Source organism: Lissotriton vulgaris, chromosome 2_1 (assembly GCF_964263255.1).
Source record: "Lissotriton vulgaris chromosome 2_1, aLisVul1.2, whole genome shotgun sequence".
NCBI classification, from domain to species: Eukaryota; Metazoa; Chordata; class Amphibia; order Caudata; family Salamandridae; genus Lissotriton; species Lissotriton vulgaris.
The window spans coordinates 1,348,040,213-1,348,056,401 of record NC_141687.1 but is presented as its reverse complement, the minus strand read 5'-3'; the positions used below and the strand labels follow the sequence as shown (position 1 = coordinate 1,348,056,401).

At 46.7% G+C, this 16,189-nt stretch overlaps 1 protein-coding gene across 1 annotated transcript in view; it reads left to right on the top strand.

The window, feature by feature from the left end:
* The window catches only part of EPB41L5 (erythrocyte membrane protein band 4.1 like 5), a 1,452,967-nt gene that overhangs the window by 730,931 nt on the left and 705,847 nt on the right, over window positions 1-16,189 (top strand). Inside the window, exon 13 of the mRNA XM_086957110.1 lies at window positions 12,424-12,530. Within this exon, the coding sequence (XP_086813236.1) occupies window positions 12,424-12,530 (107 nt within the window). The remainder of the gene's footprint in view (window positions 1-12,423; window positions 12,531-16,189) is intronic.

Genomic DNA, 16,189 nt, shown 5'->3' with positions numbered 1-16,189 from the left:
GAATGGGGTTACTTGGTAGATGTTCTGTGCAGAATGGGATTTCCTCTGATTTTTATCTCATGGGTCAAATTGCTGTACACCGATCCGATGGCGAGGGTGGTTGTGAATGGCGTACTGTCCTCCCCTTTTCCTATCACGAGGGGGACCAGGCAGGGGTGCCCCCTTTCTCCCCTCCTGTTTGCCATCGCAATAGAGCCTCTTGCATGTAGGGTTCACCAATTACACCAACAGAGTGCGTTTAATTGCTTCCAGCGTCAAATTGGGATATCCCTGTATGCGGATGATGTTACCCTTTATGTCAAGGATCCGCAGGTGCACCTTAATGCGATACTACGTGAGTTTATTGCCTTTGGCGGTATTTCCGGAGTGCATATTAACTGGCAGAAATCCCAATTCTTTCCGCTCACTGCAGCGGTTCGCCACTTCCCACTTGACTACCCCCTGGAATGGTGTGATTCGGAGCTACGGTATCTTGGTATTGTTGTGGCTTTGCACAAAGAAGAGACGGTCAGGCTTAATTATGGCGTCGCTATAACTAAACTAGCAGATAACGTCACGAGATGGATGTCTTTGCCTCTTTCCATGGCGGGTAGGGCATCTCTGATAAAAATGGTGGTGCTGCCCCGTTTCCTCTACTTGTTTCAAAATATTCCATATCACCCTGGGCCGTTTTTTTTCATGCGTCTCCGTTCGGAGCTACTTCGGTTGTTTTGGGGGGGCAGGCAGCCTCGAGTGGCATGGTCTACGTTGACGCTGCCTTATGTCGATGGGGGCTTTGACATCCCTGATTTTGAACTTTACTATCTTAGCGCCCAGGCGCACTATGCCTATCACTGGATGCGCCCCACGCCGTTTATGTCTCAGTTGGCTGCTGAACAGTGGGTTGCTCATCCTCTCCCACTGGAGGGCATGGTGCTGGGGAATGTTGGGGAAATAGATACTCACCAGACTACAGTGACGTGTACGATGGATGCCTGGAAGCGAATTGCGAGGACGCTGGATCTTGCGTTGCTCTACTCACCTGCATTACCTCTGGTGTATCATCCTGCCTTGTCCTTGTTGCAGGAGACGGGATTCCAGCGCCTGTGCAGACGTCTTATGATACTTACCTGGGGAGACCTTTTTCGTGAGGGCACCTTCCGTACCCTTGAGCGATTTTTTGGGGGTGGAGAATACTCCCCGCTGGAAATGTTCTATTTTGTCCGACTGCGTCAGGGTCTGAGGTCGCTGCTGCCTGAGTTCCCCAAGGAACCGGGCGTGGCCTTGCCACTTCACGTGATGTTACTCTCCGATGGGCGTCATTTGGTGTCTAAGTTGTATGGTGCTATCAGGAAACAACGGATTGCGTTGCCTAGTCGGGTACGTGAACAATGGAATGTTGAGCTCGGAATTTCTATTACTGATGATCAATGGGCATACTGTTGTGGTGTTACTGCTACTGTCTCCTCTAGTTGCCGTTTAAAAATCATACACTATAAATTCATACAACGATTCTATTACACTCCAGCTAGAAAACTCAAGTTCCATTTGGCGGAAGACGATCGCTGTGCTCGTTGTCATGCGGCGGGTGCCGACTTCCTGCACTTGGCATGGGAATGTGGGGCCATTTCAGAGTACTGGGTGCAGGTTCACGACGCCCTTCGGGTCATGACTGAGGATGGGGTACTGTTCGACCCTATGGTTCTATTGCTAGGTTATACCAAGGAATTGCCGGCGCTCTATCGTAAGTTTGTTGATGTGGCTTTACTACTGGCGAAACGGCGAGTGGCCTGTTGTTGGGGGCGTGGCAGGGTACCGCGGTTTGAGGACTGGCTGAAGGATATCCTCTATTGTCAAGACCAATTTAATGTGTACGCAGAAATGATGCCGGTGCGCTGTAGGCCTAGAGACTTTTGGAGCCCACTGCAGGTGTACCTACTTACCAGGGCTGTGCAGGATTCTGATTCGGACAGTGAGGATCGGGTTGGGGTAGGTTGACATGGTTTCGCTTGCTGGGACTACACTTCTGTCTACGACACGCCATGTGACACAGGGCCCGGGAGGGTCTCTCTATACTACTGCTTCTTTCCCTACATGGGTTATACGGTCAAATCATTATAGGGGGGGGGTGGGGCCTTATTGCCTGTTCTTCTGTACGGATGCTTGGACTGCCTCAACTCAGGGACTGATGACCTATGGCTTTGCACCCACTGTACTTATGTTCTTATTCCTGTAGTGATGTATGATTAATGCCCACACTATTGATGTACTTGTATGTTCTGTACAGCTATATTGCACCCCGTGTATTTGCTGATATCGTATCCCCCCTCCTGCCTACCTTATTCCCAGTCTGGACTTGGCATCTGTACTTCCCATATACGCGACTGCATTGCACGGTTCTCTGACTCTTGGTATGCTTTATGGATGCTGCACTGTTCTCCCTTGCCTGTCTTCCAATAAAAAGGTTTAAAAAAAAAAAAAAAGTTTCAACAGATTTGTGGCGTGGTGCACAGCAAAGGCTGTGGATGCTCACTCTGCCCCTCTTTCTGAGGTTCTTCTCTTCCTTCTTCTCTTGCCCAGCAGGGCTCTGCTCTGGGCACTCTCAAGGGCTACCTTTCTGCCCTTTCAGCCTTTTTAAGGCTACCTGACCATCTTTGTTCAAGGTCCGCACTTGTAAATAGGTTTTTGAAGGGCATCACACACGTTTCCCTCTGTTCCATTCATGATGCCTCAGTGGGACTTGAACCTTGTTTTTATCTATCTGATGTGCGCTCCCTTTGAGCCACTTCATAACTGCCTCTTCGCCTTCTTACTCTGAAGACTGCTTTCCCGGTCGCCATCACCTCTGCCAGGAGAGTGAGTGAGCTCCAGGCTCTTTCTTCCAAACCTCCTTTCCTTTCTGTCCATCAAGGTTGTGTTGATGACAAGACCCTCTTTCCTGCCCAAGGTTGTCACAGCCTTCCGCATCGGGCAGTCCATCACCTTGCCCACCTTTTTTCCGCCTCCGCATCCCTCAAAGGAGGAAGAGCGGCTCCACCGTCTGGACCCAAAACGTGCGCTCTTGTTTTATTTGGACCGCACACGCCAGTTCCGGGTGGATGACCAACTCTTTGTTGGTTACATGGGTGCTAAAAAGGGACGGGCGGTACGCAAGCGGACCATTCCTCGGTGGGTCGTGTTGTGTATCAAGGCATTCTACTCCTTGGCTAAGAAGAAACCTCCTGTTGGGCTACTACTGCCCTGGGTCGGGGAATCCCCTTGCAGTTTGTCAGGCAGCTACGTGGGCCTCGCTGCACACGTTTGCAAGACACTACTGCCCGGACAGGCAAGTCCGGAGGGATGGCTTCTTTAGCTGTTCCGTCCTCCAGAACTTTCTGGTGTGATTATTGGTTCGCAGACCCACCACCGGGGTTGGTATTCATGGGGTATCTATTCTAAGGTAAGGAATCTAATACTAACCTGTATCTTTCAGATGAACAAGTTACTTACCTTCGGTAACGATATATCTGGAAGAGACAGTAGTTGGTATTAGATTCCTTACCGACCCACCCATCCTCCCCGTTCTGCGAACCGATATCTAGGGTTAAGGTCATCCCCTTTCAGGGCCCTAGTTTCATGGCACCAGTGTTCGTTTTTATCATGGCTCTGCATTTCTGGCGCGGAAAAGCTGTGTATAAGAACTGACGTCAGCGCGCGAGGGCGGCGTCTAAGTACTCCGGCGACTTTGTCCCGGCGCAAACGACGCCGACGACGGACGCGGAGCCGCAGACGACGCCTACCGACGCACAGGGGTACTGCTACGCAAAAGTTTCCAGATCCAGTCTGACGCCTGGGGATATTCTAAGGTAAGGAATCTAATGCTAACTACTGTTTCTTCTAGATATATCGTTAACGAAGGTAAGTAACTTGTTCAATACCACCAGACTCTATGAATATCCTAAAAGAGTCTTGAAAGCCTACTACGAGGGCATGTTATGCAGCAAAATGGAAACAATTTGTTATCTATTATAATATCAATCATCTTGATGCTTCTGTGCAAAACATCATCGGTTACCTGTTAAATTTACAGCAATCTGGATTAGCCTATACATCCATTCGCTTACATCAAGCAGCAGTAGTTACATACTTACAAAACAGACAACACTTCTCTCTATTCAGAGTACCAGTGATTAAAGACATTATGGAAGGCTTAAAAAGGGTGATACCACCAAGAGTGTCACCTGTACTAGTATGGAACTTAAACATAGTCCTTACAAGGCTAAGGGGGTCCACCGTTTGAACCAATGCAGAGGTATCAATTACAATTCCTCTCATGTAAGGTTGCTTTTCTCATAGCAATCACTACACTATGGAGGGTTGGTGAACTCCAGGCAATAACTATACAAAAGCCTTTCTTTCAGCTTCACAGAGACAGGGTGGTTCTTTGAACCAATCCTAAATTTCTTCCTAAAGTAGTTTCTGCTTTTCATATCAATCAATCAGTTGTTACCTGTGTTCTTTCCTCAACCTGCTTCTGTAGCAGAACAAGCTTTTCACACACTTGATGTTAGAAGAGCTCTACTATATGTGGGAAGAACAAAACAATTTTTCAGCTTTTTGTTGCTTTTTCGCCACCACACAAAGGCAATCCCATATCTAAATCTGACATTGCAAGATGGATTCTGAAATGTATTCAGACATTTTATGTGAAAGCAAAAAGAAATTCGATAAAACCCCCTAGAGTGCACTTGCACAATAGGGTCTACTATGGCCTTCTTGGGGAATATTCCCTTAGCTGACATCTGTAAGGCAGCATCATGGTCTAAACCTAACACATTCACCAAGCACTATTGTGTAGATGTGTTAGCGAAGCAACACACTAATGTAGGCCAGCCAGTACCTAAAACACAGTTTCAAAAATGAACAGCTACAGGTTAGCCACCGCTTTGGGACTATACTGCTGTATAGTCTATTCAAAGCATGTGATCTACAGCTCACATGCTTCGAACATATAATGTTTCTTACCCAGTAAGCATCTGTTCTTGGCATGTAGAGCTGTAGATTCACATTCAACCACCCGCCTACACGGGTACTTTTAGTTGTTGCAGTTCTCACTTGACAGACATACGCATGGACAGCTCTATTCTACACTTACAAACTCCATTTCCACCCTCTGTGGGAAAACAGTCTAACAATGAAGTCGATGCCCATGTGCATTATCACCGAAAGAATGAGTTACCTTACCTCGTGACTGGAAAGACTTCTTAGAAGAAAAACAACTTGCAAACATCCGTACCCAACACTAGATGGTAGGAGTATGCAAAGCATGGGAATCTACAGCTCTACATGCCAAGAACAGATGCTTACTGGGTAAGTAACAGTATCCTTATTGTAGCCAAGAGTGCAAGTGCACTATTTTTAGTTTGCAAAAGAGACTGCTACATTTTTTGGCATTCGTGGAAGCGGGTGGCAGTCTGAAATGCAATTGTGCACGACCATCAGGAAGTTGCACAGCAAAGTGCATGAGCCGCTACTCTTTCCCCACCCAGAACTGGTTTTATAGAGGCAGATTCTTGAGTGATGACTATCGTAAGTCAAGGTGCTCAACCTTAGATAGATAGATTATCTCTCTAGCTCTCTCTCTATCTCTCTCTCTCTCTCTCTCTCTCTCTCTCTCTTTCTATCTCTCTCTCTCTCTCTCTCTCTCTCTATATATATATATATATATATATATATATATATCTATCTCTCTCTATATATATATCTATCTCTCTATATATATATCTCTATCTCTCTATATATATATCTCTATCTCTCTATATATATATCTCTATCTCTATCTCTCTATATATATCTCTATCTCTATCTCTCTATATATATCTCTATCTGAAAGATACACGTTAGTTATAGATTCCTAACCTTAGAATATCCCCAGGCGTCAGACTGGATCCGGAAATTTTTGCGTAGCAGTACCCTTGCGCGTCGGTAGGTGTCGTCTGCGGTTCCGCCTTCGGGCCCAGCGCCGCGGGGCTCCACGGTCCCGACGCCGCCGGCGCCTTAGGGCCCGGCGCCGCGGGACTCCACTGGACCCGCTTCGGGATCCGGGTCGTCGCCGGTGGACCTTACGACCCCCCTGGCGTCGGTCCGTCAGGTGTCACATCCCCGATGCCTGCCTCGCCACGGTTCCGGCGTCGGAACGGCGCCGCTAGGCGCCGCTTTCGACGCCGCTTGGGGAGTTTATCTTCTATGAACCGACCTCATCGTTTGATGACCCTGACTATCAGGGGATGGGTGACGAGGAGTATTGGGAGGGGTCTGAGGACCCTCTGACCAGAGAGTGTCAGTCTCAAGAGGACTGGACAGGTGGACTTGGCGATGCCAATGGTCTGGACACCTCACCAGACACTGGTTTTGTCTCACCTCCTACCGCGGCTTTGAAGGAGGGGGCAACCTACAGTGTGGTGTTGATGAGGGCTGCCAAGGCCTTGGGCCTTGAGCTCCCCGTCGCGGCCGTGAGGACTAACCTCCTCACTGAGGTCCTTAAACCGCAGTCATGCCCCACAGAGCCTCTGCTGTCGTTTAATGAGGTCTTGACCGATGTTCTTTTGGGCACTTGGTCCAGGCCCGCTACGGGTTTGCCCATAGATAGGAACGTGGCCAGACGCCACCGCCCGGCCCCGGGTGACCCAGTTTTCCTGTCCACCCACCCCCGAGAGCCTGGTCATCCAGGCATCCACTTCCCAGACCGCATTCCCGTCTGCTCCGCTGGACAGGAAATCCAAAAGGTACGAGCAGTATGGTAAAAAGGTCTTCTCCTCCCTTAGTCTGGGACTGCGGTCTTCCAACACCGCATGCCTCTTGGGCCGCTACACCCACTCTCTGTGGGATACGGTTGCGGAACTGCTGCCAGAGTGTCCGTTGGAGGTACGGGCCAAACTCGGCCAAGCCCTTGTGGAGGGCCGGGATGCAGCCAAATATTCTATCCGGTGTGGGCTGGATACCACCGACTCACTAGGTAGAGCGATGGCAACGACGGTGGCGATTAGACGCCACGCCTGGTTGAGGTCCGCAAACTTTTCGGCCGATGTCCAAAACACACTGATGAACATGCCGTTTGATCGCCGTCGCCTTTTTGGCGACAAGGCAGACCATGCGCTTGAGCGCTTTAAGGACTCCAAGGCTACAGCAGAGTCCTTGGGCCTCTCGGCCCCGTGCCAGCAAACGGGTGCCTTTCGGTCCTTTCGTGGCCAAGGAAGGGGCGCCCCCACACGTGCCGCCAGCCACACGCCGCAGACTAACATCCAGCGCGGTTGCGGCCGTGGAATTCGCCGTGGAGGCGGTCGGGGACAACTAGGCCAGGCCTGGCGAGGCCAGTCCACACCCTCCCCCGCAGCATCCGCCTTTAAACCCTCCTAGTCCGTGCTTTTCGACCCATGTGACGCCAGTGGGGGGCAGGGTTCACCATCACCACTCTCACTGGCGCACTGTCCCTTCAGATAGGTGTGTGCTGCAGATCGTCCGAAGGGGCTACTCCCTCCCCTTCGAGAAGACTCCTCAAGCCATGCCACCGCAACACCACGGCGTATCTGGGGTTCATTTGCGGCTTCTGCAGTAGGAAGTTACGGCCCTCTTGGCCAAGGGGGCCATCGAGCTCGTTCCTGGGACAGAAGTAGGACGTGGTTGCTACTCCCACTACTTTCTGGTACCCAAGAAGGGCAAAGGGGGCCTACGCCCTATCTTGGACCTACGGAACGTCAACGTCTTCCTCCGGAAGGAGAAGTTCAAAATGCTGACTCTGGCTCATGTCTTAGCTGCCCTGGACCCAGGAGACTGGATGGTAGCGTTGGACCTGCAGGACGCCTATTTCCACATCCCCCTCCTGCCGGCCCACCGGGGCTACCTGCGGTTCACGGTAGGCCACGAGCACTTTCAGTTTACCGTGCTCTCCTTCGGCCTTACAAGCGCCCCACGGGTGTTCACGAAAGTGATGGCGGTGGTCGCAGCTCATCTGCGCAGGTTAGGGGTTTCAGTCTTCCCCTTCCTAGACGACTAGTTGTTGAAGGCGGGCTCGCCCCAGACAGTCGTCAGCCACCTCCAGACGACGGCAGACCTCTTGCACCACTGGGGTTTTCCATGAATGTGCTGAAGTCGCACCTGTGCCCATCTCAGAAGCTCCTTTTCATCGGAGCGGTTCTCGACTCGGCGCAGTTTCGGGTTTACCCACCCGAACAGCCGGTTCGGGATATACAGGCTCTGATTCCAATCTTTCAGCCTTTATCCCGAGTTTCGGTCAGGTTGACACTGCGGCTTCTGGGGCTGATGGCTTCTTGCATCCTTCTGGTGCATCACACCCGTTGGCGGATGCGGGCTCTGCAGTGGGACCTGAAGTTTCAGTGGGCCCAGCATCAGGGCAACCTGTCCGACCATGTCCTGATCTCGGAGGGCACTGCGAGACAGCTGCAGTGGTGGCTCACGGACCACGATTGGGTCAGCGGCAGATCCCTCTCCCTTCCCCAACCGGAGCACGTAGTTGTGACGGATGCGTCCCTCCAGGGCTGGGGAGGCCACATGAGAGAGGCGGAGATCAGAGGCTTCTGGTCTCGGCGGAGTCCCTGCTCCATATCAACCTTTTGGAGCTGCGGGCGATTCGTCTAGACATGAAGGCATACCTCCCCTCTGTCCGGGGGAGTGTGGTGCAGGTGTTCACGGGCAACACCACCGCCATGTGGTACTGCAACAAACAGGGCGGGGTGGGGTCGTGGACCCTCAGCCAGGAGGCTCTGCGCCTCTGACAATGGCTGGAACATCAGGGCGTGACCCTGGTGGTTCAACACCTGGCAGGTTCTCTGAACGCCAGGGCAGACTCTCAGCCGCCGGTGCATGATGGATCACGAATGGCGTCTGAACTCGGATGTGGCGCAAGGTCTCTTTCTGCAGTGGGGAGAGCCCTGGTTAGATCTGTTCGCCACCGAAGAGAACGCGCAATGTCATCAGTTCTGCGTGTTGGAATTTCCAAGGGGGCACTCGCTCGGAGACGCTTTTCGTCGCGAGTGAAGTTGCGGTCTGTTGTACGCCTTTCGGCCTATACCACTTCTGCCCAGAGTGCTGAAGATCAAGCGCGACCGGACACAAGTCATCCTTGTGGCTCAGGACTGGGCACGAAGGTACTGGTATCCCGAGCTACTCAGTATGTCAGTCGATCCCCCGGTTTGTCTGCCTCTTCAGGAGGACTTTCTGTCGCAGCAGCAGGGGACGGTCCTCCACCCGAACCTGTCCAGTCTCCACCTCCATGCTTGGAGTTTGAGCGGCGACAGTTGAGGCCATTTGACTTGCCTCCTGAAGCCTGTAACATCATTCTGGCAGCCAGGCGTCCCTCCACAAAGTAGGTATACGCCTGTAGGTGGAACAGATTTGTGGCATGGTGCACAGCAAAGGCTGTGGATCCTCTTTCTGAGCTTCTTCTCTTCCTCCTTTCTCTTGCCCAGCAAGGCTCTGCTCTGGGCACTATCAAGGGCTACCTTTCTGCTCTTTCAGCCTTTTTGAGGCTACCTTCTTTGTTCAAGTCCCCTACTGTTAATCGATTCTTGAAGGGCATCACACATACATACCCTCCTGTTCCCTTTGTGATGCCTCAGTGGGACTTGAACTTGGTTCTTACTTTTCTGATGTGCGCTCCCTTCGAGCCACTTCACAACTGTCCTCTCCACCTTCTTACTTTGAAGACTGCCTTCCTGGTAGCCATCACCTCTGCCAGGATAGTGAGTGAGCTCCAGGCTCTATCCTGTATACCTCCTTTCCTTTCGGTCCATCCGGACACGGTTGTGTTGCGGACAAGGCCCTCTTTCCTGCCCAAGGTAGTCACTGCCTTCCACATCGGGCAATCCATCACCTTGCCCACCTTCTTTCCGCCTCCGCATCCCTCAATAGAGGAAGAGAGGCTCCAACGTCTGGACCCAAAACGTGCGCTCTTTCTATCTGGATCGCACACGCCAGTTCCGGGTGGATGACCAACTCTTTGTTGGTTACGTGGGCGCTAAGAAGGGAAAAGCGGTACACAAACGGACCATCTTGCGGTGGATCATATTGTGTATCCAGGCGTGCTACTCCTTGGCTAAGAAGGAACCCCCTGTTGGGCTGAGGGCTCATTCCACTCGAGCCACGGCTACTACTACTTGGGCCGAGGAGTGCCCTTGCAGGACATTTGCCAGGAACTACGTGGGCCTTGCTGCACGCATTTGCAAGACACTATTGCCTGGACAGCCAAGTCCGGACGGATGGCTACTTTGGCCGTTCCGTCCTCCAGGACTTTCTGGTGTGATAATTGGTTCGCAGACCCACCACTGGGGTTGGTATTGCTGGGGTATCTATTCTAAGGTAAGGAATCTATCACTAACGTGTCTCTTTCAGATGCACAAGTTACTACTTGTGTAACGATATATCTGTAAGAGACGTTAGTTAGTGATAGATTCCTTACTGACCCACCCATCCTCCCCGTTCTGCAAACCGATATCTAGGGTTAAGGTCATACCCTTTCAGGGCCCTAGTTTCAAGGCACCAGTGTTGGTTTTTAGCATAGCTCTATGTTTCTGGCGTGGAAAAGCTGTGTCTAAGGACTGACGTCCGCACGCGGAAGCGGCGTCTAAGTATTCCGACGGCGTCATCACGGCGCCGACGACGGACGCGGAGCCGCAGACGACGCCTACCGACTTGCAAGGGTACTTCTACGCAAAAATTTCCGGATCCAGTCTGACGCCTGGGGATATTCTAAGGTAAGGAATCTATCACTAACGTCTCTTACAGATATATCGTTACACAAGTAGTAACTTGTGCATCTCTCTCTATATATCTCTATCTCTCTATATATCTCTTTCTCTATATATATCTCTCTATATATCTCTCTCTATATCTCTCTATCTCTCTCTCTATATATATCTCTATCTCGCTCTATATATATCTCTATCTCTCTCTCTCTATATATCTCTATCTCTCTATATATATCTATATCTCTCTCTCTCTCTATATATATATATATATATATATATATATATATGTCTCTCTCTATCTCTATCTCTCTCTCTCTATATATATCTTGATCTCTCTCTATATATCTGTCTATCTCTATATATATTTCTATGTCTATCTATATATCTATCTCTCTATATATCGCTATATATATCTCTATCTGTCTATCTCTATATATATCTCTATCTCGCTCTATATATATCTCTATCTCTCTCTCTATATATATCTCTATCTCTCTATATATATCTATCTCTCTCTCTCTCTATATATATATATATATATATATATATATATATATATATCTCTATCTCTATCTCGATCTCTCTCTCTCTATATATATATCTTGATCGCTCTCTATATATCTGTCTATCTCTATATATATTTCTATGTCTATCTATATATCTATCTCTCTATATATCGCTATATATATCTCTATCTCTCTCTCTATATATATATATCTCTATCTCACACTATATATATCTCTATCTCTCAATCTCTCTATCTATCTCTCTCTATCTCTATATCTCGCTCTCTCTATATTTATATATATATATATATATCTCTATCTATCTCTATCTCTATATATCTCTCTATCTCTATATACATCTCTCTATCTCTATATACATCTCTCTATCTCTATATATCTCTATCTCTATATATCTCTTTATCTCTCGAACTCTCTCTATATATATATATATATATATATATATATATATATATATCTCTCTATCTCTATCTCTATCTTTATCTCTCTCTCTCTCTCTCTATATATATATATATATATATATATATATCTATATCTCTATCTCTCTATATCTCTATCTCTCTATATGTATCTCTATCTCTCTCTATATATCTCTATATATATCTCTATCTCTCTCTATATATATATATCTCTATATATATCTCTATCTCTCTCTATATATATCGCTCTCTGTCTCTCTGTCTCTCGTCTCTTCAAACCATCTAACTTTTCACAAGCTGGTAAAGGCAGGACTATCGGCAGTATAGTGACCTCCGTCACATTTCTATCCAAAGACTTGCATTGGTTTTAAATCAGTCTAATGGCAGGTATCTTTTTTTATTTACAAACAACACAAAAAATTATTAAATATATACAGGGTGGCTCTTTCACAGGTCGATGTGCTGTGTAATTAGCTGTGGGTGGTGGTAATACGACCATGGGGAACACTCCTACAGCATACTGTAACATAAACAATGGTTAGACTGGAATGCTATTAATAGAGGTAAGTACTGTTTAATTGCAGTGAGTGCTGCAAACAGAAAACATGTTTTCTAAAATTTAAAAAAAACACCATCGGTTTGTAGTAGATCTCAAGTTTTCATATTACTGCAGACAAACTATTCATTAAAGGCTACCTTTGGCTCCTGTCTGGCTTTTTGTCCACTGACAAGCTTATTTTTCTTTTCTTTTTAAACAAGTGGTAAAACAGAATATCAGACTACAAAGTCAAGTAAAGCCAGACGGTCTGCCACATTTGAAAGAAGACCCAGTAAGCGGTATTCACGAAGGACGTTGCAACTGAAAGGTATGCCTGACAGCAAAAATTAGTGTTGAGGAAGTAACTTGACATGGCTCATTTGTTGGTTTTCCATTCTTTTTGGTCTGTTTCTCATGCCCACAGTGACAGGTGTGGGACTGAGAGTCGAACACTGACGATTTTAGCCCCACAAACCACTTGGTAATAAATGTGATGCAATAAAGTAGAGTGCAGAAAAGGAGTGAAAAATGCAGCTACCAACATGTATATCTGTAGAAAAGTTAAAAACAGTGACGTCAAACTGTTGCATTTTTACTACTGCATGTGAGAATTTTTGATAGACCTATATTAATTACCATAATTTCTCAGTGTTTCTTCATCCTTCACCCATACCTTTTCCCGCGTACATATTGTTTGTTATGTTTATGGGGGATATCTCCAGGATACCTCTACTGCCTCCTGGGCCACCATTTGATCCTCACCTTCTTTTAACACCAACACCTTAAGTCTAACCATATATCTAATCCATCCTTAAACCAATTTAAATTCAATCCCAACCATAATCTTCAGTTGCACCATCCTGTTCTCTAAACCAACTGTTAAAATGTACCTAACCAAATTACTTAAAAATCCTCTGACCGTAGTACTTAACTTGAAACTACCCAGCACACATTACCTTATATCATCCCTTGCACAATATCTCACTTTAGCCCTACTTCCTAAATATAACCGAATGTTCCTCCTAGCCCTATCCTCAACTCTTGTATTTTGTCAGGACTTTTCAACTTCTTTGTACATTCTGCATTTTACTGTTCTACTTTTATGGTTCTGCTTTTCATTTCTCTACGTTTTTGCTATTTTTCAACTGCAAACCTAATGACTTCAAATCCAAGAGTAACCAGTCAGTTGAGGAACTCTCTACGTTCCATAGGCACTGCACTCAAACTGAATTCACTTCATCCTGACTATACTGACCTGCTCATTCGGTCTTCCTATTCCTGCCTCAGAAAATCCTTAATCATATCTTATACAGTTCATCTCTTCCCTTGGACCTCTCTGAAATGGATCACTCAGTTGGCAGAGTGGGAGGATTCCAGACACCAGCAAAAACAAGGAGATAATTTGCGGAGCGCTGAAACTTTTCAGACACTCACCGCAGTCAAAGATGTGTTGAATCCATCATTGTTCTTTAGCTCACTTCGCTACCCCAGTACAGACCCAGCCATATGCAAATCTGTCTTGACCCTGTTCCTCATGGGAACAGTCCAGCCCGAACTGCCAAGCCAGGTCTTCCCTGGACCGGGAACAAGCATCCTAAGACTGGTTTCGGGGTTACTCTCCTCATCAACCAGGCTAACTTGAATGCAGTGGCAAAGTGAGCAAGGGACCCACGTCTGGGCATATCATTTAAGACTTCAAGCACTAGAGTTAAAACGAGAGACACCACATTTTCAGACCATCACCAGTGACTTGCCTTTGGAGGATAGATTTCAACTTTACATCAGTGAAAATAAGAGAATGGTTTGAAAAATGACAATTGAACCTGATTCTGGAGTGCTGAAAGAAGTAAATGTTGTAGTTGTGAATTGTTTTTTAGCAAGTTGCAATTCTCTGGAACAGTTTAAATCATACATTGCAGAACTTTGGAAATGAACCCCTTTGCTCTCTCCCCCATTGCAAGAACAGATTTTAGTGCTCTACAACAACTTATCAAGCAATTTAAATGGCGTCTGCTTTCAAATTTACTTCGGGTTTTTAATCTTTTTTTATTCCCTCACTTAATGTATTATTTAATGCAATTTGCTGCTCATATGCTGGTATTTGTTTCCTCAAAAAAGAGATGTAGCATCATAACTTGTTTTCCAAAGGAAAAAAGTGGTAAATGTTCAATAACTGCATATATTGAAATTCAGGAAAATCATTTAAAGTGATCAAGTACATTTTTCACTGAATTCACCACTTTATATCTCAATTCCTATTGCAGATTGACTGATTTACATCTGTATCACCAGCCTCTTTTGTTTTTTGTCTTTGTTCATTTTTCCCCATTTTATTTTTTTATTCTCATGGTTGGTCATATTTATTATTTTAAATATTTCATTTTGTATCAAATGTACTTTGCTCTAGTGCCCATGAAACAAAAATGGTTGTTAACTCACCTCATAGGTGACAGAAGTAACCATTGCTTTTAAATACTTTAAGTGTATGTACTCCATGCACTTATGCAAGCAACTGTTCACAGGTTTGCATAAAATATATTATCAAAATGTTACTGCACCTAGTTAACTAGATGGGTCAGTCCGACTTGAGGAAATTATTGTGTCCATTCAGCAAGAAAAACCAGAGGAGAGTTAGGGTGATATTTTCCCAGTTTGTTGGTGGAGAAGAAAGGGTGGTAGCATTTGTTCCACGCTCCCTTAAGGGTGCCGAAGAAAATTACTCTGAGTCTGAGACGCTTGTTTTTGGTCTATAAATCACTTTAAGTTCTTTTGTGGTCTTGCTGTTGTGATGTAGACGTAACTTAGACCCTATGTCTAAACTCTCTCCTGTAAGGGTGCTGAGAGTGTTGGACCCGGGGTTACCGGTCCACCTAGGGTAGCCTGACTCAAGCGGTAAGATCTAATTCCAAGGCAAATAGTTACACTTGCGTCACACTCTAACCAGTAGCACGGCGTACTTCCACTCAAAAATAACACCACACCTTGACTTAGTGAAAAAATTAGAAAAGCTTTATATTCGCTTAAGGTCGGTTTCTAGTTGCATTCACATTCACATTCATGTTTCATCATTTTCCAAATAGTGTACTTGACTCAATGATTATACAACATAGCACAACTCCTGAAGTACTAGTGAACCCTACTTACCTTTAGTATACATTCAATACAATAGTTCTAAACAGCATTACTTTCAAACATTGGCTTAATTAACTATGACTGGTGAAGGGAATTGTTACCAGCCATTAGTATGACACCATAGCCACGATCATTAGGTGATAACCGTTGACCTACATCAAGAAAAGACTCAAATAGAATTAATTATTCATGGCAACATTTCATCTTAATTGCAGTTTCCCCTTTAAGACCACCTTTGTCTTATTTACTTAATAGCACTAGAGTTACAGCTTTAGCATTTCTCTAGTTGTGGTTCAATTCTCCTCTCATGAACAGTTATGCTCTCAGTTGGTACATTTACTAAGTCTGATACAGTTTAGGGCAATTCCACAATTCCTCCTTAGTTCACTGGCCCAATATGAGAGAAGGAAGACTTCCCTGAGAGGTTTCTGGGTCTTCCTCTTCCCCCACCCACCGCCTTGCTTACTTCTCAAGGAGGCGATCCAGCTGATGATAGGAGATTAAGGGGCCAAACTGTCACTCGGGGGAAATTGTGGATTAGTACGGGGAAAGCAAATTCAACACCACCGGCAAGACTCTCTGTAACTGGATCGTTCCGTTCTTTCAAGAAGTGGTCCCGTAGGTGACAGAGGACTGTGGGGCTAAGATATTTACTCTGGGAAATATTTACATTAGAACAGGCCCGGTATACGGAAGGCAGCTCCAAATTACAGGCAAGTCTCCCTGTTGATCGAGCGCCTCTGATCCTGCGTGGTTCCCTCACCTCACGCCTTCTGCGGGCCGAACTCCTCCCCTCCTGACCTCGCCTGCTCCCGCTTTCCCTCTTCGGGGGCTCCGCTCTCCAGCACCGGGTCA